General features: G+C 39.6%; 1 protein-coding gene and 1 long non-coding RNA gene across 3 annotated transcripts in view; one reads left to right on the top strand and one right to left on the bottom strand.

Moving 5' to 3' along the window:
• Nucleotides 1-20,580, top strand: part of USH1C (USH1 protein network component harmonin) — a 126,033-nt gene extending 105,453 nt beyond the window's left edge. For both annotated transcript variants that reach the window (XM_079966301.1, XM_079966302.1), the window contains 6 exons: nucleotides 12,579-12,620; nucleotides 13,425-13,478; nucleotides 13,828-13,927; nucleotides 15,159-15,268; nucleotides 16,565-16,620; nucleotides 19,898-20,580. In XM_079966301.1, the coding sequence (XP_079822427.1) occupies nucleotides 12,579-12,620; nucleotides 13,425-13,478; nucleotides 13,828-13,927; nucleotides 15,159-15,268; nucleotides 16,565-16,620; nucleotides 19,898-19,910 (375 nt within the window). In that variant the 3' untranslated portion in view covers nucleotides 19,911-20,580. The remainder of the gene's footprint in view (nucleotides 1-12,578; nucleotides 12,621-13,424; nucleotides 13,479-13,827; nucleotides 13,928-15,158; nucleotides 15,269-16,564; nucleotides 16,621-19,897) is intronic.
• On the bottom strand, nucleotides 5,537-6,785 carry LOC307211054. Its single transcript, XR_013836267.1, has 3 exons — nucleotides 6,584-6,785; nucleotides 6,123-6,331; nucleotides 5,537-5,744 (listed from the first exon to the last, which is right to left on the bottom strand). It is a non-coding gene; the product is annotated as an uncharacterized lncRNA (long non-coding RNA).
• Nucleotides 20,581-26,087: the final 5,507 nt, after the last annotated feature.

Genomic DNA, 26,087 nt, shown 5'->3' with positions numbered 1-26,087 from the left:
GGCTAGCTGCTAAAATTCATTACATAAATTGCAGTTAATTGCTAGAGAAATCTGCAATATATATAGTGACTATATGAACAGAATTGTGTTGTTTCAGTAGGCATATAACTATTTCAATTTGCACACTTTGCGTTAAATAAAGTAATTTGATTATTGCACACTATTTTTATTGAAAAAATGTAGCTTAATTATTCCTATTTACAGAAAGTTGCATGTCGTGAAACAACCATCAAATCATTGTGGGCTTTTATTTATACTTGGGTTCAGAGCTTTGGTTTATATTGAACTAAATTCTACTCAGAGTACAGCAATTGAAATTAATGGGCCCAAATTAGCTATAGCCATTAATTTTAATGTGTCTCCTCTGAGTGTGAATAATGTTTAATAGAACATTATTCTGAATGGGCACAAAGCTCCTGTGTGTTTGTGTTTCCTTGTTCACACAGCTCTAAACAACTGTGTTCTCTATTGATATGAGCAGTGAAATTTTGAAAGTGGAGTAGCATCATGTGCACTTCTGAACCCTTGCATTGTGTTCACTAGATTGAGGCACTTGAGCCAAAATGATTGTATAAATAAGTAGAACGGTGGAAAATAATGGAGCACTATTATTTGTTATCAATAGCTAGTTCAAAGTTAAAATAAAAGTGTGGCTAAGATACTGCATTCTCTACAATGTGTGATCCCATTGGAGTGCCTCTCCCCCCCCCTTTTAAACAGCTGCCTACTTCTACCTTTTCGTACTGTATATCTGTAATATATTGCTCTCTGTTATATATTTCTCCTTTACCTATTTATAGCTTTTGGGTGGTTTTATCGGTACGAAGGAAAATTTCCCACAATTCGCAAGGTACAAAGAATGTTGAGTGTGAATGTTGAGAAGGTTTGCTGTGGAAAGTGCATTCTAATCCATTCTGTATTTTCCCCAATAAATTGTACACTCATGTAAATTTATTGATGAGCATGAAATTAAGGGAAAGTTTGCTTACGTCACAGTGACTTAGATGCAAAGAAAGATGCCTTGCATGAGTTCAGGATTTGTGCCACTCCCAATACCTGCTATTTAAACATGGAGTATGCTGGAGTAATAGCTTTAAGAACACATGGTAAAAGATGTAATCTCACCCTACCCTATATTACGAGTCTGTAAGTTTTATTTTCTCCCATGGGACATGCATCAGTAACTATGCACAGAATTGCAATCTATATGCATATGCTTGGAAAGCTCAGCAGCATATTCCAGAATTGGACTGATGTATGTTGGACTCTGGAGGAAGTGATTTAAAGCCTTGATGGAGCAGTCATCAAGACAGTTGTGGATATATGGATGTTTTTAACTTAAGCAACTCCACTTTGCAAAATACGTTTCTGACAGCTGGTAAATTCTTTGTCAGCCCATTTCTAAATCACAAATTGTGTTTATCTTAAGAACATCATCCTTAACTATAAATGATCAATGTTAGTCAGTTAGTGCAGTCAGGTACTACCTACCTACCACTGTTGAAAAGGGATGAGGTTGACGGGTACCTCATGCCCCTACTCATGGGCATTGCAGCTGATGAAGGAAACTGGGTGACTGAGTTAGCCTTGTGCTGACTGCCCAGTAGTGCCCTCTGCCGGCCCTACTGATGCCATTGGTCCATGTCTGTTGCTGTCATAGCTTCTCCTTCTCTCTGCTGCCATCTGCCACTGCCCCGCCAACATGGGTATGGGCTTCATTTCCCCTTGGTTGCTACTCAGCAGTAGCAGCCAAACACAGTCCCATTCCAGTGTGATCTGCAATGTTTGTTTCAAAAGCCTGCTTGAATGAACTGGCTAGATTTGACAGTTTTACTTTAAGTTCATATCAGAAATAAAATTCATATTTAAAATAACCAGAGCACCAGTGCAAATTATTTTTAGATGTCTGTGTTGTTAGTACTGCAGTCCTATGCATGCCTACTCAGAAGTTAAGTCCTATTGAGTTCAATAGACCTGACTTCCAGATAAGTGTGTGACCTGCCTTGCACCTCCTAAACTAGCAGGCTGCCCTCAGCTACAGCAGAGACACTATCCCAATGTTGAAGTAAGATTCAGATCCACTGTCAACCAGCTTCAGGTGACTGAAGCTGAATCATTTGTTTACAATTGCTAAAGATACAATACCTGATTTTTGTGGCTTTTCTTTAGGAAACACAAAGCCCTGGATTATTAACATTAACCCAATAGCTGAAAGGCAGTTTTTGCTTGTACAATTCCAAAGAAACAGTTTGGTTCTCCACAGTTTTCTGCATTTCCCCCCTTTGCAGTTGTTTGCTGTGTTGTTTTGGCAATATGTTGTACAATGTTTTGAGTGTGAAGTACTGAAATATTTTCTTGCACAGTAGAATAATTACTGCTATTATGTAAAAGCCATAATCTAAGCATGTACTTGCTTCATTTGTTGAAAGACCACAGTTTATGTAATATTTTAAAAATATTTAATCTTCAGTTAATCTGTATCAAAGGCATCTGCACACATTGTGAAAGCGTTGACATTTTGCCTCCAGCTTTTCAATATCTCGCCCTTCCAACAAGGTTTAGTTAAAATTAAATTCATCATGTGGCTGCTGTTTCTTCATGCCCAGTCTCAGCAATCACTGTGAATAGTTGCATGTCTATATTCACAGAGCCTCTTTTTCTAGGACATCTGCTTTTGTATATATAATCTCAGATCATTGAAGTAGTACATTTTCAGCCCCTGCAATATATATATTTTCTAAATGTATGTAAATATAATGAAAACTACCTAGAAAGGCAAAGAAAGAAAGAAATCCAAAAACGATAGTCTCAGTGAGCAGAAAAAGAGCAAAATGCAACTGGAGTTTGAGCTAAAGCTTCTCAAGGAAAAGGAAGAGAAGCTAGAAAGAGAAAAGCAGCTGAAAATCAACCGGCTTGTACAAGAGGTATGTTCTTTTAACATGTTCTGATGCCTTTAGTTTTACCATTTATTCCTGGGGGGAAGAAATATGGGTGGTATTTGAGTATTTACATATGCAAATAACTTCAGATATATGAAAACTTTAAAAATCACATTAACAGTGTAGTTCAAGAACTCAAGCTAGACAGCAAAAAGTGGTTATCACAATTTAAAAGCTTAGCTTTGGTCCTCTTTGATTGGCTAATGGCTCTATGCCAGGCATATGCAAACTCTACCCTCCAGATGTAGTGAACAGGCACAATTGATCATGTGCTTATGCTTTCTAGGACTGCATGCCTGTAACTTTTAATACATGATGCCTTTTGCACAGAGACTATAGAGATTGGAAAAGGAGATGAATTACAATAATGTTTTTATCTGTGCACAACATTTTTAACAGTGAAATTCACTTTGTGCAATTGAATATGAATTCTATATCTGTAACAATAGCTTTACACTTTCTTCTGCAACTGTGATATGACTCAGGTATCTGAGACTGAACGAGAAGATTTAACGGAATCAGAAAAAACTCAGCACTGGGTGGAAAGGCTTTGTCAAACACGTTTAGAACAAATCTCCTCTGTGGAGAATGATTCTCCTGAGGTAAAATTATGCTCTGATCCCCACCAATTGAGATATCTAAAATGCCTGTCTTTGTTTTCTTTTTTTGATCCACAAACTATTTTACAGATGCAGTTAGCAGTATTGTCTCTAGTAGTCTCACTCGTTCAGTTTACATGGTGGGGAGAGTTTCAAATTCATTCAGAGAAATATTTTTTTTTAATGATATTTATTGTAGTTTCAAATAATACACAAAAACCAAAAACAACTTTCCAAAAAAGATAAAAAGGAAAAAAGAAAAGAGAAAAAGAGAAAAAACAAAATTAAAAAACATTCAACCTTTAAAATCCTAATTTTCAATAACTTTTTTCTGCGACTTCCCCTCGCCTCCCCTTCCTGTATTCCATGTCCAAATATTTATTCAACAAGTTCTTATCCCTAATTTTTAACCCTAATTTGTTATTATACTTAATTCAATTTATATATCAAACTTTAACTTATATACATTAATCATTATGATTAAAGAGTTTTTCTAAGATCGACCCAATCTCCCTTACAAGAATTCCCCACTTTTGTATTAATAACAAAGCAAAAAAAGAAACAATAGAAAGAATCAGAATATATTTGTACGCCCTTCAGATTCCCAAACCCCACCCTCCCTTTCCCGGTTTCAATCCCTAAACCATTGTCCATTAGTCCATCTGCTATCAGCCTGGGTTCCTCACGTCAGAGGCTCTTAATTCTCTCTCAGTTCCTGTCTGCCGGTTTTTTTGATAGTCCTTTGTATTAACCGCCAAATCTCGGAAGGGCTCTGTCCCGAAAATGTCCATGTTCCTTCCAGCCGGGCCTCCATATTTAAAGGTGAAGCTCAGAAATTGTTTCTTAATCCTTTTTGGTCCAAATGTCCCAAAATCTTCAGATCTCCACAAAGGAAGATCTTTCCATTCCTCCTTCAATTCAAACCAAATTTTCATCATCCAGTCCTTTTTTTCTTTTATATCCATCTTGACAGGCCTCCGGCTCTCCTTTGCCTTCTGCAGCATTTCAGCCCCTCCTTCCTGCTGCTCCTGTTCAACAAATATCTCTTTCTCCACTTCCTCCAATTTCTCAAGTTTCATTTCTTGTTCAGCTGCCTGGACTGTAGACAAAACATGACTTTGCTCTACCAATTTTCTCACGAGAAAAGCAACCTCGTCCAGGTCAGCTAGTATTTTCCGACCTATTTCCATTCTTGTAGTGTCCCTGAACCCCCTCTAGAGGGATTCTGGTTATTAAGTATTCCTTACACTTCCAGCCCAAAAGTCAAGTTAACTTGTTTCAATTCTTCTTTATTTTCAACAATTTATCACTATATTGTAGCTAATGTAACCAGCAAAAACATCAGAAACAAAGTTCTCTATTTTTCCCACTTTGACAGCCAATTTGACAGCTGTCAAAATCTTCTATGTCTCCTCAGCAGGCTCCTCTCGCGGATCGCTCCCGGGTCTCGGGGGGGGCACTTTAGCTCTCAAAGTTAGCTCTTATCCTCCAGCACAATTACTTATACTGTCAATCCGTGTAGTTAATAGTTTAATCCAATAAAAAGGAGATATTCTCTCGACCTTAATTATTTAGTACTTGCTTCAGGTTGTTTACAAGGCAGGGGAGACGGACTTCCTCTTTGCGTCTTCCCCGGTCGTACCAAATTCAGAAAAATTCTTTCTTTTATAAGTCCAATTTCCGTATTACTCACGGGTTGTTGCTTTTAATCCGAATGTTCACAGGAAAAAGTCAGCACTCTCCGTCCATGGCATGTGGCTTCACTCAGCAGGGGAAGCAGAGGACTCTCAGCACCACGCCTCTCCCCGTCCCCCGTTCCGAAGCCTTTAAAAAGGCTCCCTCTCGGGTCAGGGGGGCGCAAATGATGCCCGCCGAGTCACCAGGTCCACAGGCTTCCGCGCCTGTGGTTTTTTAGGGTCCCCGCGTTGCCGATTCCCTCCGGAGCGCGGAGGGAATCCGCCATTCGGCGATGGCGCTAACCCGGAAGTCCCCCAAATTCATTCAGAGAAATAGATGCCCTTTCTCTAAGGAAAGACATTTTAAGAAGGTAAATGCACTCAAGAGAAGCAGAATTAGAACAAAAGCCTAGCTTCCCAGCAGTAACTTCTACTGATACTTAGTCCTTTAAAACAGGGATAGGCAAACTCGGCCCTCCAGACGTTTTGGGACTACAATTCCCATCATCTCTGACCACTGGTCCTGTTAGCTAGGGATCATGGGAGTTGTAGGCCAAAAAAAATCTGGAGGGCTGAGTTTGCCTATACCTGCTTTAAAATCTAATACTTGCTATATGACACCTTATTTCATACACTAAAAAAACCCCCACTCAAAAACCTTAGTTTTGACTGCAAACCAATCCTATACACCTACTAACCAATAACTTGTGTCAAATGTCATAATAGAGAACCTAGAGACCAGTGCTTTTTTCTGGGGGGACGCAGGGGTACACATACCCCTAAACATTTTGTGAATCTAAGTTTGGCCTCATTGAGGGGCAGTATTTCAATATGAGTAGGAAAATGAGAGTACAGTACCCCTAAACATGTTTTTTTTAAAAAGAAAAAAAAAGCACTGCTGGAGATACTTTCCCACAATTTTATCACAAATAAATGAACAGTATAAATTTCTGCAATGTCTCCTATCCCTTCTAATTTATAAACATGTATGCAATCGTGTGAGTATGGAGTCTTAAATTATACCGCTTGCAATAGAAATATCTGTTGGGAAGCTAGGTTTTTTCTTTTAATTTTGCTTCCACGGATTGCTCTTACCTTCTTGAAATGTCTCTTTCAGCTGTAGGATTTTGTTAAGTTGTGGGTGAACATATCAGACGACACAGCGATTCTTCAAACAGCTCTTGTTTATTCACAGGCCAGGACAGAACTGAACTGAAGGGTTCAGTCAGCCTGCTTATATAGAGCTCCAGTACAATGTAACTGTAACAATTTTCTAAAACTATCCAATCACTGAACGTCACTTTCGATCCCTTATTTGCATAACTATCTACAGTATCCCCCTGCTGGCCCAGGGTGAGAACTTCAGTACATAACAGATTTGTTGTCGCAAATACTGGTTTCCTTTGACCTGAATTGCGACATATTGGTATGTGGGCCAATCGGACAATTGGCATTGCGTGGAAATGAAATGTTATTATAGCAGCAGGCGGCCTTGTGCTCTGTCGCTTGCTTTTAGTGAGGATGTATTCAGGTAGTTTTAAGCAAGTGCTATGTTAAAACAGATTTATTTGTTATTATATTAGACAACAGGTGTACGTCCCGCTGTTTCTCCTTCTGCTACATCTGTGCGGAGGTTTGCTGGTGGTTTGCAGCTCCACACCACTGACCTTGACGATATCAGCTTAGATGATGTTGGCAAGCCTCCAAAACGCCCAGCACCTCCACCTCCATTGCCCCATGCAATTCCTGTATTCCCAGGGACTTACCCGCCTCCTCCACCAAGTATCCCAGCTCCTAGGGGACCGCCTCCAATGCCCTCTACTGCAGCATCATGGATTACATCGCCTTCTCCTTCCTGGGTGCATGCTGCCCCTCCTCCCCTGTCATCCCCATCTTCTCCCCCATCCCCTCCTGCTCCGACTCTCCATCCTGTGCCCACTCACTTGGAAGAAAGGATGGGCAGCCACAGCTATCAGCCTAATGGGCCAGCAGACTCAGTGAATGACTGGGAAATGAAAAGCTACAAGGGAAGGAGCTTTAGTCCAATTAGTTCTCAGACCAGTGAGCAGACCTATTTATCCAATCCAAAGGTATGACATAGTATGGAATATGTTTTGCATCTGTGGCAAACCCAACCACCTCCTGCTTCTGTTTGAGTTTGTCAACAGAAAATATACATATTCCACTGTGAGTTTTGCTCTGCATGATATTGTACTGTAGCATCCCCACTCCCCCACAAAAGAAAAGATAAGCCCATTTTAGAACATGGTCTTATCATGCTTGTCCTCTCCCACCCCCGCCCCCCACCCCAGTGTGGTCTTTTGCACATTTATGGAAATCCTATTGTGCTTCATGGAGACATTTGTACAGCTTATATTAGTCACCTGAGTGTGTGTTTTTCTGCTACATATTTGTGTAAGAAAAAGGGGGGCTGCTTGAGCAAATGTGCATAACAGCTGAGAATCAAACATGAATGTGCTTCTGAGTAGCACATTAATGATCAAGTACTAAATTTGCTAGGTTGGCAGGAGCTGGGACCAAGCAACGGGAGCTCCCCCCCCCCCCCGTCGTGGAGATTCAAACCACCAACCTTCTGATTGGCAAGCCCTAGGCTCAGTGGTTTAGACCACAGTGCCACCCGTCAAAGTACCAGTAGATAAATAGGTACCGCTCCAGCAAGAAGGTCAACGGTGTTTCCGTGTGCTGCTAAGCCAGAAGTAGCTTAGTCATGCTGGCCACATGACCCGGAAGCTGTACGTCGGCTCCCTCAGCCAATAAAGCAAGATGAGTGCCGCAACCCCAGAGTCGTCCACGACTGGACTTAACAGTCAGGGGTCCCTTTACCTTTACATTTTTACTAAATTTGCTGTTGAGCTACTGATAGCTCACTATGCACTCCACTATCTGTTAACCACAATGGAGATCTCTAATGGTGCACCTTCTTTGCAGATTTCTACTAAAGACCATCCTTGGTCCTCCCAAATTGCATGTTCTTTCTGTCTGCTTGTGATGCTTTGTTGTTTCAAAAGGCTTTCTCTGGTTTCTGGTTTTCGTACATGAAGATTTTAATACCAGTTCTCCATCCAGGTGGAAATGCTAGTGTTCATGTTTTTAATAGTTTAGCTTGTTTCTCTTTCATAAGTTGATTTCAGTGTTTATAAATAAGATAAGAGTGCTTTAAATCATATTGTAGGGATTAGTCTGTGTTCACAAATATTTGCATGCTTGTTTCAATGAAGGAAGGAATGTATTAGTCATTGACCACTTTAATATATGGCACAATCCTATACACATATATGTAGTTGAACCACATTGAGTTCAGCAGGGTTTAATCTCAGGTAACTGTACAGTATTGCTGTTTTAATTAATACAAATGGGTTGAGGAAACCCATAAAGGGCCAAGAATATTTAAAATGAAAGTTATCTAACAATTCTCATTATAATTTTTTTATCCTGTTTTAAAGTAAGACAGCTCTTTGAAGGGTCAAACTATCTGAAGGTTGTCACGCTTGCTTCAAAAGAAGTACATATTTTGTCACCTGCATGTTGTTATTCTTTCTGTCATAAACCAGTTTGTTTTTCAAATGATTATTGGTTGTGTGGTATGTCAAAACCATAAGTCATCATACCCCATATGAAACCTGTTGTCATTTAGGTTGCACGAAATACAAGTCACCTCAGCAAAATGTCGTCTGCATCAGGCAGCCCATTGGTATGTCATATATATATATTTAGTAAATAAAGAAAATGTGATAGCCTTCCAACATAATACCATAAGACTTTCAGATCTCAGAAGAAACGAATTGTTTTATTTATGAAATGCCTAGTTTTATGGTCCTAGCTATCAGTGGAAAAGCAAGCATTCTAAATGAAATATCCAAATGGCCCTGAGTCTAGTATTGCTTGGTGCTTAAATTGTTGTTCAAACTATAAAGTTCCCCACCCACGCCCATCACCACCCCACCCCTATAGTGCATTGGTTGGTATTGTGGGTGGTGTGGGTTACCTTCGTATGAGTTTCATGGGACTTGATAGAAGTTGATGAAGTGTCTGAATTACATTTAGAATGCGTGAATCACACAGGTGTTTTCTGTAATATTCTTAAATTGCACCTCCATAGCAATTTTCTCCAAGCCCTCCTGCCCTGCGTCGCCCAGCTGTACCTATAGTCTCCAAACCTGTCATGCTGCATCCTGACCACAATATCATGGTCAGACCAGCAATCAAATCAGAAGCCCTGGTAAGATTAATCCTATATAATTTGCATGCTGCAAGTGTGTTGGGTATTGCATGTCAAGTGATCTGCTCACGACTGGTGTCCACCTTTCATTCTGAGTTCTAACTCAGAATGCAAACTGAACATGTCAGATATATTGTGACGTGTGACAGATCTTAAGCTCTTAACATGGATGGCATTCCTGGGGTTTCCTACAAGACCCTGGCTCCTGGAGGTCAAATAGATCAGCCACTCAGCTACTGCCCTGAATCTAGCCTTCCATCAATAGTCTTCACAATACCTACCTGCTGTCAGTCCCTAGTGAGTTAAGAGACCGTAGGACTCTTCTCCTGTACACTTAACTGAGTATATCCACACAGGATATGTGGGATGAGAGATACTGATCTTTATAATCCAGCCAGGACAGAACACAGTTAAAACAGTGAACATATTTATCTATAAAAAGCAATACCCAGAAGTAGTTGTATTTTTTTACATGATACTAAAATAAGTTCTAGTATTTTAACCTAACACAGCTGAGTCGTCTCCTTAAGTTATCCTAACTATTTAACTATCCCTTCATTGCCTCTCATTTCCTCATCTTATTCCCTCTCCTTCTGTGAGAGGGAGTCCAGATAGTCCAGCTAGGCAGTGTCTATTTGAAGTGCAACTGATCCATGATGCAACATATAGTTCAACTGTGCCTTCAATGCAGAAGAAGTTTGTACGTGTACAAAAGTAACCTTGCTCTTGCTGATGTATTTGTAGGATAACTAATTGCACACTTGGCAATTTGTTTCTATCTTTTTTTCAGCCTCAAGAGATGTTTAAAAGGATGGTGGTTTACAATTCATCGTTTAAAAATAACAAAAAACAAGTAAAATAACATTTTCTTTGTTTGTGTGGCATTTTGGTGTTTCAGTTGTGCTTTGATACTAGCATTCTCCCTCTCTTTATTCCCCCCTCCCTGTTGTCATTTGGAATAAGGACACAGTATAGCTTTCTAAAATAATAATGGATTAAGATTATTATCTTAGTCAAGCTTTATACTCTCTTGATGAATGCATGCAACTCCTGCTAGCATATTGAGAAACTAGGGGTCTTACATAATGTTTATCATGTAGTTTGTTCCCAAGTGAAAGCTGCTTCTATCACAAATCACCACTCTGGGGAGGACTATGCGTTAAGACCATGATGTGGCATCCAACCCTTTGTCCCCTTCTGTAGTTCTAATCAGAGCCCCTGCACCTGCAATTTGCGTTGGGAGAAAAAGCTCCAATTTAAACAAATGGGAGCTCCGTGCCCTGATGCAGATTGCGGGTGAAGAGAGGCCCAGTCCAGGTTGGGATTAGAGCTGCAGGATAAAGCTTAATGGCCCCCAAACCCCACACCAAAGTACCAGTCCGGACTGGGGATCCCTACAGTGGTAATTAGTGAAAGAAAAAAGTTTGCACTAAAGGCCAAAGTACATGAAAAACACCTTGTGTAGTTTGGTTCTAATTACAAGCACTAAAAATCCTGATATTTTAAGACATCAATGGGAGCTTTATTTGCCCTGATTAAAGCACCTCTTCCCCCACTCCACAGTCCTGACCTTGCTTTTCCCCACCCCACCCATGCTGATTATTTGTTTTGGTTTATTAAAACAAACAAACTCACAGGGCCAAATGATGTGGTTTTAAAATATGAGAATAAAGTTGTTGCCTTCCTACTTGGAACCAGTCTGCTAATATTCTCTCCTTTCACCATGAAGCAGAAGTACAGTACTAGATCTGCAATTTAAATTTTAATGTAGCAATGCCCAGTGGTTGTGCACCTGTTAGTAGTACACAGTGAAAACAGTTTGGTGACACTTTTCCCAGAAACACTAAATGCATTTCACAGTGTTTATTCTGGAGTGGCAATGATTTGTTTATTGGATCCAGCCTGTGTTTGTTTAAAGGTATTGTATTTACTCTTTCTTAAAACATATTTTCCCAGGAAAGTATTCTTCAGGGACAACATCTGTTTGTTATGAAACTGACATTGAGGTTAAGAAAGATGAAGTGATTTGCTTTAAATCACACCATGAATCAGTGGTTCCACTCAAATTACAACTCCCAGTTCTAAGACATTTGTTCAGAATATTTCTTTCTAATATATAAAGACTGCCCAGATCACTTTCATTTTTATCTTCTTTACAGAATTCATTATTATAAACCATATTATGTCAGAGTTGTACTATTTGCAAGTAAAGTGCTTTGTGAACACAGCTATTCCCCAAACAACAAATCTAGAATCTGTGAAACCTGAAACCAGAAATCTAAAAACTGGCCCAAATGAGTTAATAAAGGGAGCAGGGTCAACAATGAGAAAGTTCGATATGCCTAAAACTACACTGAAATTAATAAAACAGGACTATCCCAATGTGTTTACCATCCTATTTCTCATGCTTATCATTCCACTAGGATAAGTTAATCACTGGTATATGTGCTTGATTTTAATACATGTAAGCATGTCCATTGTGGATCAGTGTTAGATATGTGTGAAACGGGCACATGGATTCTAGTCAGGGTTAGACCAGAAGACAACCAAAGCCATACAGTCTCACCACCACCCCTGTTGTTTAAGAGGAGCAGTCTTGATGTGCAGTAAAATGAGCTGGATTTGCTTTAGACAGGCAGTTAAAAAGTTATGCATGCACTGAAGAGATGAATGTGAATGCATGTTCAATTAAATAAAAACTTTTAAGAAATGTTTTCTTCTTTATTTTGTTTTTCTGCTTTGTAGTAGCCAACTTGCCAGTTCCATCTCAGCTTTACTCCTTCCTTATATTGCTGAACCTCTACCGAGAGCCTGCAACTCTCCCTTAATTATGCTAGTGGAGTTCAGCAAAATACATCATCTGCATGTAGCCTTCACTATCCATAGACAAAAGTAACTTGTCAATAGCTAAGTCTAAGGAAACTTCTCTAGAACAATTTTATTTGACTATTACATCCTAAACAGTTGGAATCTCTCTGTATGTCTTCTGACTGTCAGGAGGAATGTGAACAAACTGTCTAATATGTCATCATCTCATTTCTTTTCTGGCTTTGCTCATCTAGGAGCACCCCCTCCCCATTTACTGTTTGCTATGCATGTATTTGATTACCAGTTTTATTTGCAGGGCTTCCAGAAGTACGTGGAAAACTTTGATCCCTACACAATGGTAAGAAGACATTTAAAAGTATAGGCCATTTGTTATCTCTTATGCTTTGCGCTGCCTTTTGACACAGGTGGCATTTTTAGCTTTCTGAACTAAGGCAGAAACTAATTCAGAGACCTGCAACGGGCATGTTCTGCATAGATTATATCTAGAAGTGCCTACATTCTGTTTTAAGATGCATGCTTCGCATTATGTAATATGTCTTTCGCATTTGAAAAAGTTGTTGTTGTTGTTTAGTCATTTAGTCGTGTCCAACTCTTCGTGACCCCATGGACCAGAGAACGCCAGGCACTCCTGTATTCCACTGCCTCCCGCAGTTTGGTCAAACCCATGCTGGTAGCTTCGAGAACACTGTCCAACCATCTCGTCCTCTGTCGTCCCCTTCTCCTTGTGCCCTCCATCTTTCCCAACATCAGGGTCTTTTCCAGGGAGTCTTCTCTTCTCACAAGGTGGCCAAAGTATTGGAGCCTCAGCTTCAGGATCTGTCCTTCCAGGGAGCACTCAGGGCTGATTTCCTTAAGAATGGATAGGTTTGATCTTCTTGCAGTCCATGGGACTCTAAAGAGTCTCCTCCAGCACCATAATTCAAAAGCATCAATTCTTCAGCGATCAGCCTTCTTTATGGTCCAGCTCTCACTTCCATACATCACTACTGGGAAAACCATAGCTTTAACTATACAGACCTTTGTCAGCAAGGTGATGTCTCTGCTTTTAAAGATGCTGTCTAGGTTTGTCATTGCTTTTCTCTCAAGAAGCAGGCGTCTTTTAATTTTGATGACTAACTCATGTTTATTGATTTTCTGCTAGTTTTCACCTGATCAGATTATGGGAAAAGATGTGCGACTTCTGCGCATAAAAAAGGTAATGTTTGTGATGGAAGAATTATAACTGGTTAAGCTTTAGGAGGCAGTTTCTTTGTTGGAATATGCAATGTGGCACCAGTGCTCATTTTAAAATGAAACTTGCTGGTGACGAAGTTCAACAGTCACTCTCTCACACTGAATGACCCAAAATCTCTTCTCCCAACACCAGATGTTATTGAAGGATTTGGCCCATGCCCAAAAACCACTTCCATCAGTGTTATTGATTTGTTTATTTATTTTAGTAGATACTGGCTTTACTTCTGAAAACTCTTAAAGGCTGAACAATATGTTCCTTTTCACAAAGGTGCTTTTCTTTCATCTTTTCTGAATTACGTTTTTCTTAACAGGAAGGATCATTAGACCTTGCAGTAGAAGGGGGCATCAATTCACCAATTGGAAAAATAGTGGTTTCTGCTATTTATGAAGGTGGTGCTGCAGACAAGCATGGTGGGTAGCTTTGATCGAGAACAATAGAAAAGATGAAATCATGTCACTCATTTGATAAAACAGTTACGTTGACGACATTTTTTTGCAATCTTTCAAACCTTACAAAGCTCATTTTTAAGCAATGGAATTCTTGAGGCAGATATCTCTTATTTACTTGTTGGAAATGTATAAATACTTTGTTAGTAATTGTGGTTTGTATTCAGTAGCATTCCTCTGCTGAAGGAACTGAGGCTTTCTCTTTTTACAGTGGGGAGGGAAGCTATTTTTACAAATTTCCCTCTCCTTCTGCAACCTTCTCCCCATGTTGTTCCAGAGGGTGTGCCAACTCTCTGAAGATGATTCGTAGGGCTTTAACAGGGAGGGGGGAATTGGCAAAAATTATATCCCTTCTCATCAGTGTAGCGTGGGGGCTGAGACCGGGGCGATTGCCCTGGGTGCATTTTGGGTGGGGGGCACACTGCTCTCGCCACCTTCCCCAAGTCAGCCCTGTGCGGATTTGGCCAAAGGAGCTTTGGTGGTCTCTGCCGGGAACGTGCAGGGCGAAGCATCTTTGCCCCGGATATCCCTTACACAAGGTAAGACAGCTGGCAGTGGGTAGGTGGAGAATGGTGGGCTGTGTTGGACTGAGTGGATGGGGGGGGGGCATTGTTCATGTGACATCATGCACACGCAACGCTCACACATACCCCCCCCCCAATGTTGGGCGCAACTTGGCACCACTGCTTTGGATTCAGCACACAGAACAAATCAAGCCTCTGTGGCTCTTTTAAAGTTTTCAGCTTAAAAGCTCCCTAGCCTATTGTTCACCTACTGCCAAGATGACTTGGCATCCAGCCAGGTAATGGGAGGGGATCCTTACTACTCCTGGAAGGGTATCACCAGCTATTTGCTTACATGGCAACATGGCCAACTCTTTAGCCATGCAGATAGAATGCTTACAGGCCAAGCTAGGGCCATTAACTTAGCAAACTGGTTTAAACAGTTTAGCAGTTCCTTCTAGTGTACACTAGAATCTTATAGATACTTAATCACAGACTTGGTTGGGATCCACAGGCATCAGCCCCCCAATCCTGTAACATTATTTTGGTATGGTGTGGCATAGTTTCCCCTACCCAGAATTGCTGCCTTTATTAAATATTCTAGTTTGATCTTCCACATTGCTGAGTAGTAAATGCTTCTGTAATTAAGCCAGAAATGTTCTTGTTCCTTTGCTTTGTATTTTCTTTTTCAGGAGGCATTGTGAAAGGGGATGAAATCATGGCTGTGAATGGCAAGATATTGTTGGATGTTAAACTGGATGAAGCTCAGGCGACTCTTGCAAAAGCCTGGAACATGGGTGGGGTAAGTTAGTCTGCATTTCCTAATCTACATTTTACATATCAGATATTCATGTTTCCTGCTCTCCTTATGAAAAGCAGTAGATAATTTTCAAAAGTATTGGTAAACATAAAGTTAAAAACAACATATGTGCCTTATCATGAAATAGAAGTAAAGAAGGTCTAGGAATCCCACACTAGAAAATGTATTATAAACTTAAACAATTGTGTTATACAATACATAGAAATACACAACTTCATTACTAAACATGGATTCTATTAGCACATTGAGAGTTAGGGAAGGAGCTGTGTCTTGTGGGTCTTCAACCATCCTGACACACACACCCCAAATGCCCAATTTCCACACATGCATGTTGCCAGCAGAATACCACCAATGGGTGGCTGTTGGGTACTTAGGAATACTTAGTGTGTTTTAATTTGTTGGAAGGCACCCAGAGTGGCTGGGGCAACCTAGTCACATGGAAGGCATATAAATAATAAACTAGCAGCGGCAGTAGTAGTAGTAGTAGGAGTATTGGTTATCTTTGGCCATGGAGCTTTCCACAGATGTACAGGGGGCCCTGGTGGCATAAGTGCTGCCCACCTCTCTGTTGGCATAGCAGCACTTATTCTGCATTCAGTGGTCTTTTGACCAGCTGTCTCTACACCATCCAGTGTGCAAAAACAAGCAGTAAGAAAATACTGGACAAAGAGTAATATCATTTCATTTCATTTTAAAATGTCTGAAGAGTTGCATGCCAAGTATTCAGATTCTTACATAATATACATAGACCAGATAGACATTGGTTAAAGTACACGTTGATCATGATGTGTATATATCATATACATATGCATATATAATATACCATATATGTGTGTGAATATATATATATATATATATATATATATATATATATGAGCAAAAATCTTCCTAATATGTTCTTAGAAGAAAATCCTACTGTTGGACCTGCATAAACATTTGGTACAGACCTAATACAATAAACACAGAATAATAACTACACACAAATACTGACATTAGGTCAATACTTGGATTAGATAGGTTTCTGAGAGCAATAAAAAAAATAGGCACATAAAGTTTATGTTCATCTGGCAAGATTTTCCATTGATATTGGGTGGGTTAGAGATCTGGCTTTTGGCTCAACTTTACTTGCATCCTTTATTTTAACAGGCATGAAGCTTAGGTGCGTTGCCTGCCATATCGAAAAATGCACATAATGAAAGAGTATTAACTGCATTTGACTTTACCCTGATTAGCTACTGGTGATTTAGATTTAATATTTATGAAACTTTTCTTTTGCAGGATTGGATTGATTTGGTCATTGCTGTGTCTCCTCCCAAGGAATATGATGATGAAATGTAAGGTTTCACTTCTATAGTCATATATTAGTTCACAGAAATAAACTAGGCGTCTCTCTTATTTGACTTCAGCTAGAGTCCTTAGATGTAGGCTCAAACGTTAGTGACCACATGAGAGCCAGTGTGGTGTAGTGGTTAAGAGCAGTGGACTCGTAATCTGGGGAACTGGGTTTGTGTCTCCGCTCCTCCACCTGCAGCTGCTGGGTGACCTTGGGCCAGTCACAATTCTTTGAAGTCTCTCAGCCCCACTCACCTCACAGAGTGTTTGTTGTGGGGGAGGAGGGGAAAGGAGAATGTTAGCTGCTTTGAGACTCCTTCGGGTAGTGATAAAGTGGGATATCAAATCCAAACTCTTCTCTTCTTCTTCACATTTTAAGAAGAATGTTAACAAAATGAAGGGATGTCAACAAAAACAGATTCCCCTAGAACCTAGGGAAATGTTTTTAAAATAGGCCTAGGGTGAAGAATTGTCAGGAGGATGTGGAAGCTGTTGCTGCCTTCATTGCTGCTTACCTTCTCTTTCGTGGCCTGACCAGATGAAGGAACAATTATGCTGGAAGTGATGCAACAGGACAGCAGCAACACTGAAAGACACACCTCCCGCTCCCAGCATCTGCATAAAAGACAGGATGCAGCAGCAGTGGGGAAAGTGGGAGGGGAGGGGGAGAGGAAAGGAAAATTGGGCTGGATTCTAGACACATCAAGAAGTGTTTCAGTTAAATGCGTTGCAAACTTTATATGAGAAATTGGGTTAGCAAAAATGAGAAATTGGGTTAGCAAAAATGGAGCTCCACAGCGCCATCTGGTGTCACAGTGTTAGAATGCATAAACAACACATATAAAGCATATTTTCTTTGCCAATGTAACCGAGTCCTGGGTTGATTGATTTTCACCAGGGGTGGCAGAAGAGATGTGCAAGGGTTGGGGATGGGGGTCATTATTACACCAAGTATCTTAGGTAGCAAGTGCTTCACTTCAGAAAATAAGCTATTTTATAGGTCGAGTAATGAGAAGGAGACCTAAGCCTAAGTGGTGAAGATCCCATTAGGCAGTTTCTGATAGGAAAACACAAGCTGGGGCTCTGAGGATCCTTGGGACCTTATAGAACACAATTGTGACCAAATATTTAGCAGGACCTAGCAGTGAGTTGCTGTATGCAGAGAGCTTGATTGCTTATCAGGGCTACTAAGGGAATGGCAAGAAGTTAAGGCTTTAAGTGGCCTAAAACCCATGAAATCATCCTAATTTTTTCGTCATTCAACAAATCATCTACCATGTATTATTAAACATTCTTAATGAAACCTGGATATTTTATATACTTAACTGCTCTGATGGCAGCCTGAAATTATCAGCCTAATTCCAATGCATATGGAAATTTGTTTCTGCCTCCAATGCATATCTCTAGCTTAATGAGAAACCATCTGCACAAATGGGGGAATCAATAAAACAGCAGAAGTAGAAGAATAACAGCAGCAGCAAAGACTATTCAAACAGCCAGAAGTTAAGCAATAAAAAGTCTTTCTAAATAATAAAAAAGTGTTAACCACCTGCCCAAACTTAGAAGGAAATGATTTGTTGGATTTCAGTAGAAAAGGCATTCCACAACTGTGGTACCACCACTGACCAAGCCCTGTCCATAGTATTCACAAACCAAAAAATACAGCCTACAAAGCTTGGGTAGTTTCAAAATATCTGATGTTAGTAGTTATTAATAGAGACATAGAGGAGTGCAAGCAAGCAGAGGAGTAACTTCCATACTTATTGTGTGTTTTCATATCCTATATATTTAGCCCTATTCCTTCGTCATCTGTCATCCCCAACATAAACAGAAAGGTTTTTGAAGGCAGTGCTGCAGTGTACAGACAAGGGTTTCTTCTGCAGCTGTAACCACTGCAGTGTTCCCTCATGGTGAATAGCAAAGCTGGGTGCACATATTATGTTTTTGTGCAAATGTGTACATTGCACTGCATGCGCCTGCCTATACTTTGCATGCCGCTTAAAAGCTTTGCAGAATGTTCTTTGGAATTGGTATTTCTCATTTTCTTCAATTAGTGCTAAAACTGTGGACCCTGTAGCAAGAATATTCATGTATCATGTAGTATTATTTTGTATTATATAATGCCCTTTTCTCTAACTGCTTCCAATGTGATGTGTTTGAGTAAAAATTGGTAGAGACTAAAAAAAAAATCATTTTTCTTCAGTTCTTTTTCACTCTGTATTAGCTAAGTAACTAATAGCTCCCTCAAAAAAAGGCAGTCATAACTTTACAAGACTGGATCCAACCAACTCTGTCAGACAAAAACATCAACTTGCTTGTACAATTAGCAAAATCTTAATAACACTTCTGTTTTCAGAATTTACAGGGATGTGTGCACTACACAGCTGCTTGTTCTTTAAATCCTATTAACATCAAATTGAATATTTAAACTTATAATCAGGCTTGCCAAAGGAACACATGTTTTTGTTCATTCTTGGTGTTGACTTTTTGGTTTTTTTTATTACAGAGTGACTTAAAATATTCTGATGTCATTAAAATCCAATGGAGCTTGTATCCGTGTGAATGTGCACATAGGCTTGCACTCATGGTTTCTAAAAAGGCATATAGGAAAGCTGTGGCTCTCCAGATATTGTTGAACTACAACTCCCATAATCTCCCACTATTGGCCATGGTGTTTGGGGCTGATGAGAGTCCAGCAATATCTGGAGGACCCAGTTTCCCCATACCTGGTCTAGGTAAAGTTTCTCAATTCCAATCCTAAAGTTGCTTATAAATGAAGGAGATTTTTACCCTTTACAAGTCATGGAGAGAAATTGCAAGTGAGTCATGCTTCCTCTTTTTGAGCTCCTGGGGCAATGTTCTGTGGGGACCTCACACTACAACACTCCACTAACAACTCCACTACAACCTGATGTATGAACTGCAGATGCAGAAACAGTACATGCATCTCTTCACAGGGAAGCACAAAAAGAAAAAGTGTGACTCGTTCCACATTCCTGTCCACCATCACACACACACACACACACACACACACACGTTTCCTAACCTTTCCTAAGCCTCCTGGAAAAATAGAGGCTATGCTCACCATCAGTAAGTGTTTTAGGCTTCTTCATTTGTCATGTTGATGTGCATGAGTCTTTTGTGATCATGCTCTGAAGGGTTAAGCACTGTAAACGCTAATTTTATCTCATTTTATCGTATGATTCGGTTTTGCTTACTCAAGTTGTATCCCACCTTGATAGAGATGGACATTAACCATTTTTTCCTCCCCTATTACAGGACATTTTTTTAAGATGGGAGAAACAAAACATAAGCATTCTGAAGAAACCTACCAATGTATAGGTATCAAGTTACTTTTATCAAATCAGACTTCTATCAGTCAAGAAGTGTGAATAAGATGAACATGAGATTCTGCAAATCATTCACGGCCTTGTGTTTGAACTCTCAGAGCAGCATGTCATTTTATTTCCTCTCATAAGCCATGGTTTGTGGTTGCTTATAACTGCCAACAGCTGAATAATTCATTGGAGATGATAAAAAGAGCCAGGGGCCAATTCTGAAACTGTCCTAACTACACTACAGGTGAAATTGTTTAGGAGAGTTCGATCCTTTCTCAAAGGAAGAAATAGCACAATCCTACACATGAGTAATTTTCTAACATACTAATACTTAAAGCACAGAAGATAGGGGGGAATTCAGCGAGGATACTGATAATATAAATAACTCGATGCTTAATGCGTTTCTGAATTGCTATTTTGACTCTTTACAGATACAGCATTTACATTTTCTTAATTACTCTATATTCAAAAATGATTTTTGTTTTTATCTTTCACATCTGCTGTTGTTCCAGTGTGCCAAGATATCCAAATATACAGCATAATTTCTAAACTGCCTTTTAATGCAATAGTGTATTTTGAAAATAAAATGGTAATTCCCAGACACTGAGTTACTGTGTCTTTTAACAGGATTCTGGTAACTTGTGGTTGTTGGTAAATCTGCCAAATTCTTGGTTTGTTTCAAAATAATAAAAACACACTTTGAGGAGGTACTGTACAAGCATTTACTTCCACTCCAGGTGTGTTGGGAGATAGGGATCCATAACTTGGTAATGTAGCATATGCCCTGAATGTAGAAGCCCCAGCTCCAGTTCCAAGCATAGAATCCAACTCCTAGGGGCCTTGGGAGCTTCGGCCCCCACAATAAAATATTTGAGGGGGCGGGCCCCCAAAAAGTTAATGGGCATTTCCATTCAAATGGGGTGTATGCACTGCGTCATGTGATTATGTGGGGTGGGGCTTACCTGGGTCCCCACAATATTTTATTCAGGTTGATATCCCTGGTTCCAAGCATCCCTACTAGGAAGGATCTCAGATAACATTTTTTACTTACCTATCTATCTATCTATCTATCTATCTATCTATCAGGTATATGGCAAGATGGCTTCTAAGTGGTTTACAAGTATAAAATCAATACATAATTAAAATTCACAATAAGTTCTGTTGGGGCATGGCTAGGAAAGATGACTGCCAGAGCCTCTACATGTGGACAGGCCTGTGTTAGAGATGATCTAGTTTAGAAGCACCAATTGTCTGACTCACTAAAATACTTGTTGTACTTTTAACTCCTAGATTGTGGGGTCCTTTTAGCATCAAAAGCAAGTTCCCTATGACAGCAAATACAAGATGAAAGGGCTATTTTTGTCTGGAGAAAACATCTCTCCCTTACTTGCCATTTGTCCTTTGTTAAGAGTATCCAGTTTTAAGGGGAGCCGAAAGTGAAAGAGAGTGTTTCCAGATCAATCTTAGTCCCATCATTGGTAAATATTTAATGTATCAAACCATTCATGTGCTGTGAAATTCAGTTATTCCCACAGTGCAGCATTACAGTATGAGAAGTAATGGCAAGCAAGGAAGATACAGGCTGCAATGTATAAATTCTAGTGGGAAATAATATCTTATGAAAGAATTTATCTAGCCTTGGGGGGTTATGCAGCAGTCTTCCATTAGCCTGTGAGTAGAAGAGGTTTTCCAGTAGCAAAAGGGGACTTCTGGCTTCCAAGTGCTGCTTTTATCCCCAAAATACAATGAGAAGCCATAGGGCATCTTCCTAAAATGCTCACAGTCATCTTCCCCACAAAGTGTGCAAACATGTCCTGAAAAGAAAGATGTTAACATTTGCTTGGCTTCAATCTTCTTTTCCCCACTTCTACTCTTTCCTCTTTTCCTCTACTGTTTCCCATTCTGGGGATCACTGACCTCTTCATCCTCCCCTAACTTTAATAGGTTCTTGTTTACTTACGGCTTAACAGGAAATTTAAATGGGAAAGAAGAGCTTTTTCCCATGTAAACATACTGTACAATGGACAATCTGGCAATTATACTGACATGACATTTAATAAGACAAGAAGAAAACAAAAGTTTAGTTTTTTAAAAAAGACATCCTGCCACCATTTTGAAGGTCCTTTTAAAAACTTTCTATTTGATTCCCTCACTTTTTTAAAAAAGCAAAAATAGTATGTTCTACTACCACAAGTTGAAAATTTTAAGTAGAGGAACTATACAAAACAACTTGTTAAAAAAACCAAACCCATCACAATACAAAGATTTTCATATTTAAAGTAAGTAGGAGTCTTCAACTGTCAATTAGTAGAGAGACATTTCCCCAGGAATAAAGCACATGATCAACTAAGGCCAAACAGAGAATCAATTGTTTAACTGGAATGTGAGATTAGCAGACACTCATTGCTTAAGAAAACTTCATTTCGGTGCAATGACTTTTAAGATAATTATGCCACCAATTTTACACAGATCTATGTGCTGGCTAACATGACTTTTGAAAGCGCAGAAAAGGCAAAGAGGATCTCTAGGACCCATCTTTCCAAAAGGTCCAACTATTTGCTATTTTCCCTTCCCTTAGAGGGTGATAAGGGAACAAATTATACCTTTCAGATTATCCTCTGAAGACCTGCAGCAGGCAAAAGTCACTTCAGGCTAACCACCAGCTCTTCAGAGACCAAAGCAAAGAGACACCAGCTTTAAAGTCCATGTTTTTTGTTTAGGGACCAAGTGAGAGTAAAACTTCCATATTTTTATAAAGTTAGTCACTACCAATGCACAACCTTATGGAACTGGATCACAGTCAGAGCTGCATTTGAGGAAATAAGTGGTATTCTGTCGCATATTTGTTTGGATCTGAAAGCAACAGGGATTAATATTGGCAGCCATACATATTTAGGGGACTGTACAAGACTTACATGAGTTCTGTACTTCTCCCTTCCATAACCTGGCTCAGAAGCAGAGATACAAATGTTCTAAGCAACAACAAAATGCTTAGTTCTACTAAGAATGCTTCTGGCTCACATGTCAGAGAGTAATCATTCCATGTGTTGCTTTCCATCTGGACACAGTGTGATTGAGTTTGTTCACACCTCCTAATAATGACAGCGTAGATGAGAAGCAGAACAGAGACAGTATGAAAGCATAACTTGTTCAGCAATAGATATGGCCTCTTTTCATATATATGCTTCTAAACATGGTTCTGCAGTAAATTTCCACTAACCCTTGTGTCATCACATTGTTATCAGAAATCCAACTCTTTAATAAGTGCAGTGCCTTGTTAATTTTATAAAGAAAACAGCTCCGTTCTATCCTTGGAGTTAAACCCAAGCTCTGGAACTGATTAAGAACGTTACGCAGATGGGCTTTTTTGTTTCAGGCACAGCTAAACAAGCAACCTTGGATGTCACCATCTGAATCCAGATCAAGGCAATTACTCTGTCCTGATGGAAGTTAGAAAGAAGACTACTTTTGGTACAAATGGGAAGCCTCTATTAGTTATCTATAACACATTTGAAGAATATGAATAATGAACAAATGAGAAGTGTTTCATATGTGCTCCCATTTCTTATTTACACCACTTAAATGTCATTTTTAAAAAGCACTTGATGCATCTTACAATAGAATTCAGTTTCAATTACATTAAAACATAGGAAAATGCATTTACCGGTAAATAGGAGTGGACTGAGTGAGGATGAAATTTATGAACATTTTCATCAGCCACAAAAGGCACTCCTATTACAGTGATTTTTTGGGAGCTGTTGTATGAAAGGGAATAGTAAGAAGCAATACTCTGGTCTTCACTTGATACAAATGTTCAAAATGACATCAAGTGAAGACCTGTTATTTTGGATTATCATTTATTTGTCATAGGCAATAATCTTTAATCACTACTATAGTGTTTGAAAGAAATACAAAAGCTACTCCAAAATAAGTGTATACTAGGCATATTCTTGTTAAAAGTGAACAAATGGCTACTTTCTGTGGATAAATAGTCAAGTGCTATATATATTTTTACATGTGGCACGTAAAATTAGTACATTCATCCTAGTCCTAGAGGTGTGAGCTGTCAATCACATAGCTGTTCATTGAAACTGCTTGGAAAGCACCATCTTGTTTGAAAGCTGCACATATTTATTCTCTTGTTAACACATATCCAAGTTCTCTGCATCATGGACCTACTTGATACCACAGTTTTATGAAGATGTACAGTATTCTTACAGCAGTTCTGTGCTTCATTTGCTTTCTGTGGAGTTTTCCTGGAAGCCAGATCCCCCTTAAAAACGACTGTGATGTGAATTTAAAGGCTATGATATGTTATTCTATGTTTGCACAACATCAGTTAAACTGGCGATGTTATACCTGACAAGGGAGAACACAGCCACCCAATTCTGTGGCCTGAGAAGAAAAATGTACTACCACCAGCTAGAGCTTACTAAGTTCAAAAGATTGGAGCACAATTGCCCTTACTTAAGGCAAGAAAATTCTATGCATTACTTGTTCCCATTCTTTGCCAAAACGAATGTCTCTTTCTGACCTGGATCCTGGGCTATCCATCCATTTACTGAAGGGACCCTGATCCAGGAGAAGTTTCTGTTGTTGGAAAGGGAGGGGCAATTTTTGCTAATGCTGGAAGATTCTTTCAATCTTCTGGAGACATTTTCGTGTGGCGTAGGAGCCTGCAGGGGGGCAGAAAGGATTACTAGAAATCACTTCCCCCTCCCCACTAGCAAGAGTATCCTCTGAGCAAATCCTACTCATGGGAATTTAGAATAGAGACATCAGTCTTTAGCTAATCAGTGATCCCTGTTCTTCTCTAAAGAAATAATAATAATAATATTTGTACCCTGCTCATCTGATTGGGTTTCCCCAGCTACTGCTTGGCAGCAAAATTATGACTCAAGTAGGGGAGTAAGGGAGGGTAAGTCAGAGCTTGGCAGACACCAAGCTTGTGGAATATACTCTGGTTTTTACCAGAATCCTGAGACTATAATATGGAATCCGGTGCAAAAGACATTTATGTACAGTGTTGTGTTAATATGATCATTTGGTCAATACAAGAATTTATGCTTGCCAGATGGAATGACCTCCCCTCCCCCCTGTGTGCTATTATAAAGGTTCTCCCAACCCCCAGAGCTGATCTGTGGGACATGGGGCATGCAGAAGAAACAGTGGGGGCAAGAAGCCCCATCCCCCCAGCAAGATTGTTGTGCTGGTTTTCACTAGTGCAGCTCTTTAGTTGAAATTAGACCACAGAATTAAATAATTATGACTCCAGGAACCTGTTTTTACAACAACCAGAACTGAATGGAGCTCACAATCCTTCCACATTTTTTTTAAAAAAAATCTTCTCCTTGTTATCCCCTACCCCTTCAAAAACCCTTTCTTCATTTCTACACTATAATATGGGGGTAGAGAGAGTTACTTTGTTGCAACCATTGCTAAACAATTGGGAGTCAGGAATCTTTGCCAATTTGCTTCAAACCACACTCGGAGATCTATGAGTTCTTCCTGTTCTGCCTTCTATCCACAACTGAATTAGGTTACTGACTGTACTATGTATGGTATGAGTGATGTGAAGGGAATGAAATTGCTTATAAGGAGCTGACCTTTGTGCTGAATTTTTACAAGATATGCAACCAGCTGAATTTGCAGCACCCACAGCATTTGATCTGAACCCTCTAAAGTTGTTGATAGTTTTATTTGACTTTAATAGAACAGAATCAGATCCTCATATTTCATGCTCTTCGAAAGGTTCTTAAAAGTACAAAACCAATGAAGTCTGTGAAGTTTCTTATGTCTTCGTATTATTGAAAGTATAACTTATTTGGCAGTTTGCTCCTACAAACTCCAGTCTTGATAGTTGTCACAGCAGCTTGTTAACACTGTAGAAACAGAGTTGCAGAAAGAAGAGAAGACTATTCTCATAAATACTCCAGTACTATAAATAGCATGACATACTTAAGGACTGTGGTTACTTCAAGCCAAAACCTTTAAATTCTGCACCTGGGTAATAAGATTCTGCAGCAAGAAAAAGTAAATCCTGCTCAGAATTCTGTGCCAAGGCAACAGCTACTCCACTGAGCACATGCAGCGGCTTTGGCAGCAGGGCAGGGTGAAACAGGACACACTGC

This window comes from Podarcis cretensis, assembly GCF_951804945.1.
Source record: "Podarcis cretensis genome assembly, chromosome: 1".
Lineage (NCBI taxonomy): Eukaryota > Metazoa > Chordata > Lepidosauria > Squamata > Lacertidae > Podarcis > Podarcis cretensis.
The sequence above is the reverse complement of the archived record's forward strand: the minus strand, read 5'-3'. Positions and strand labels throughout refer to the sequence as shown.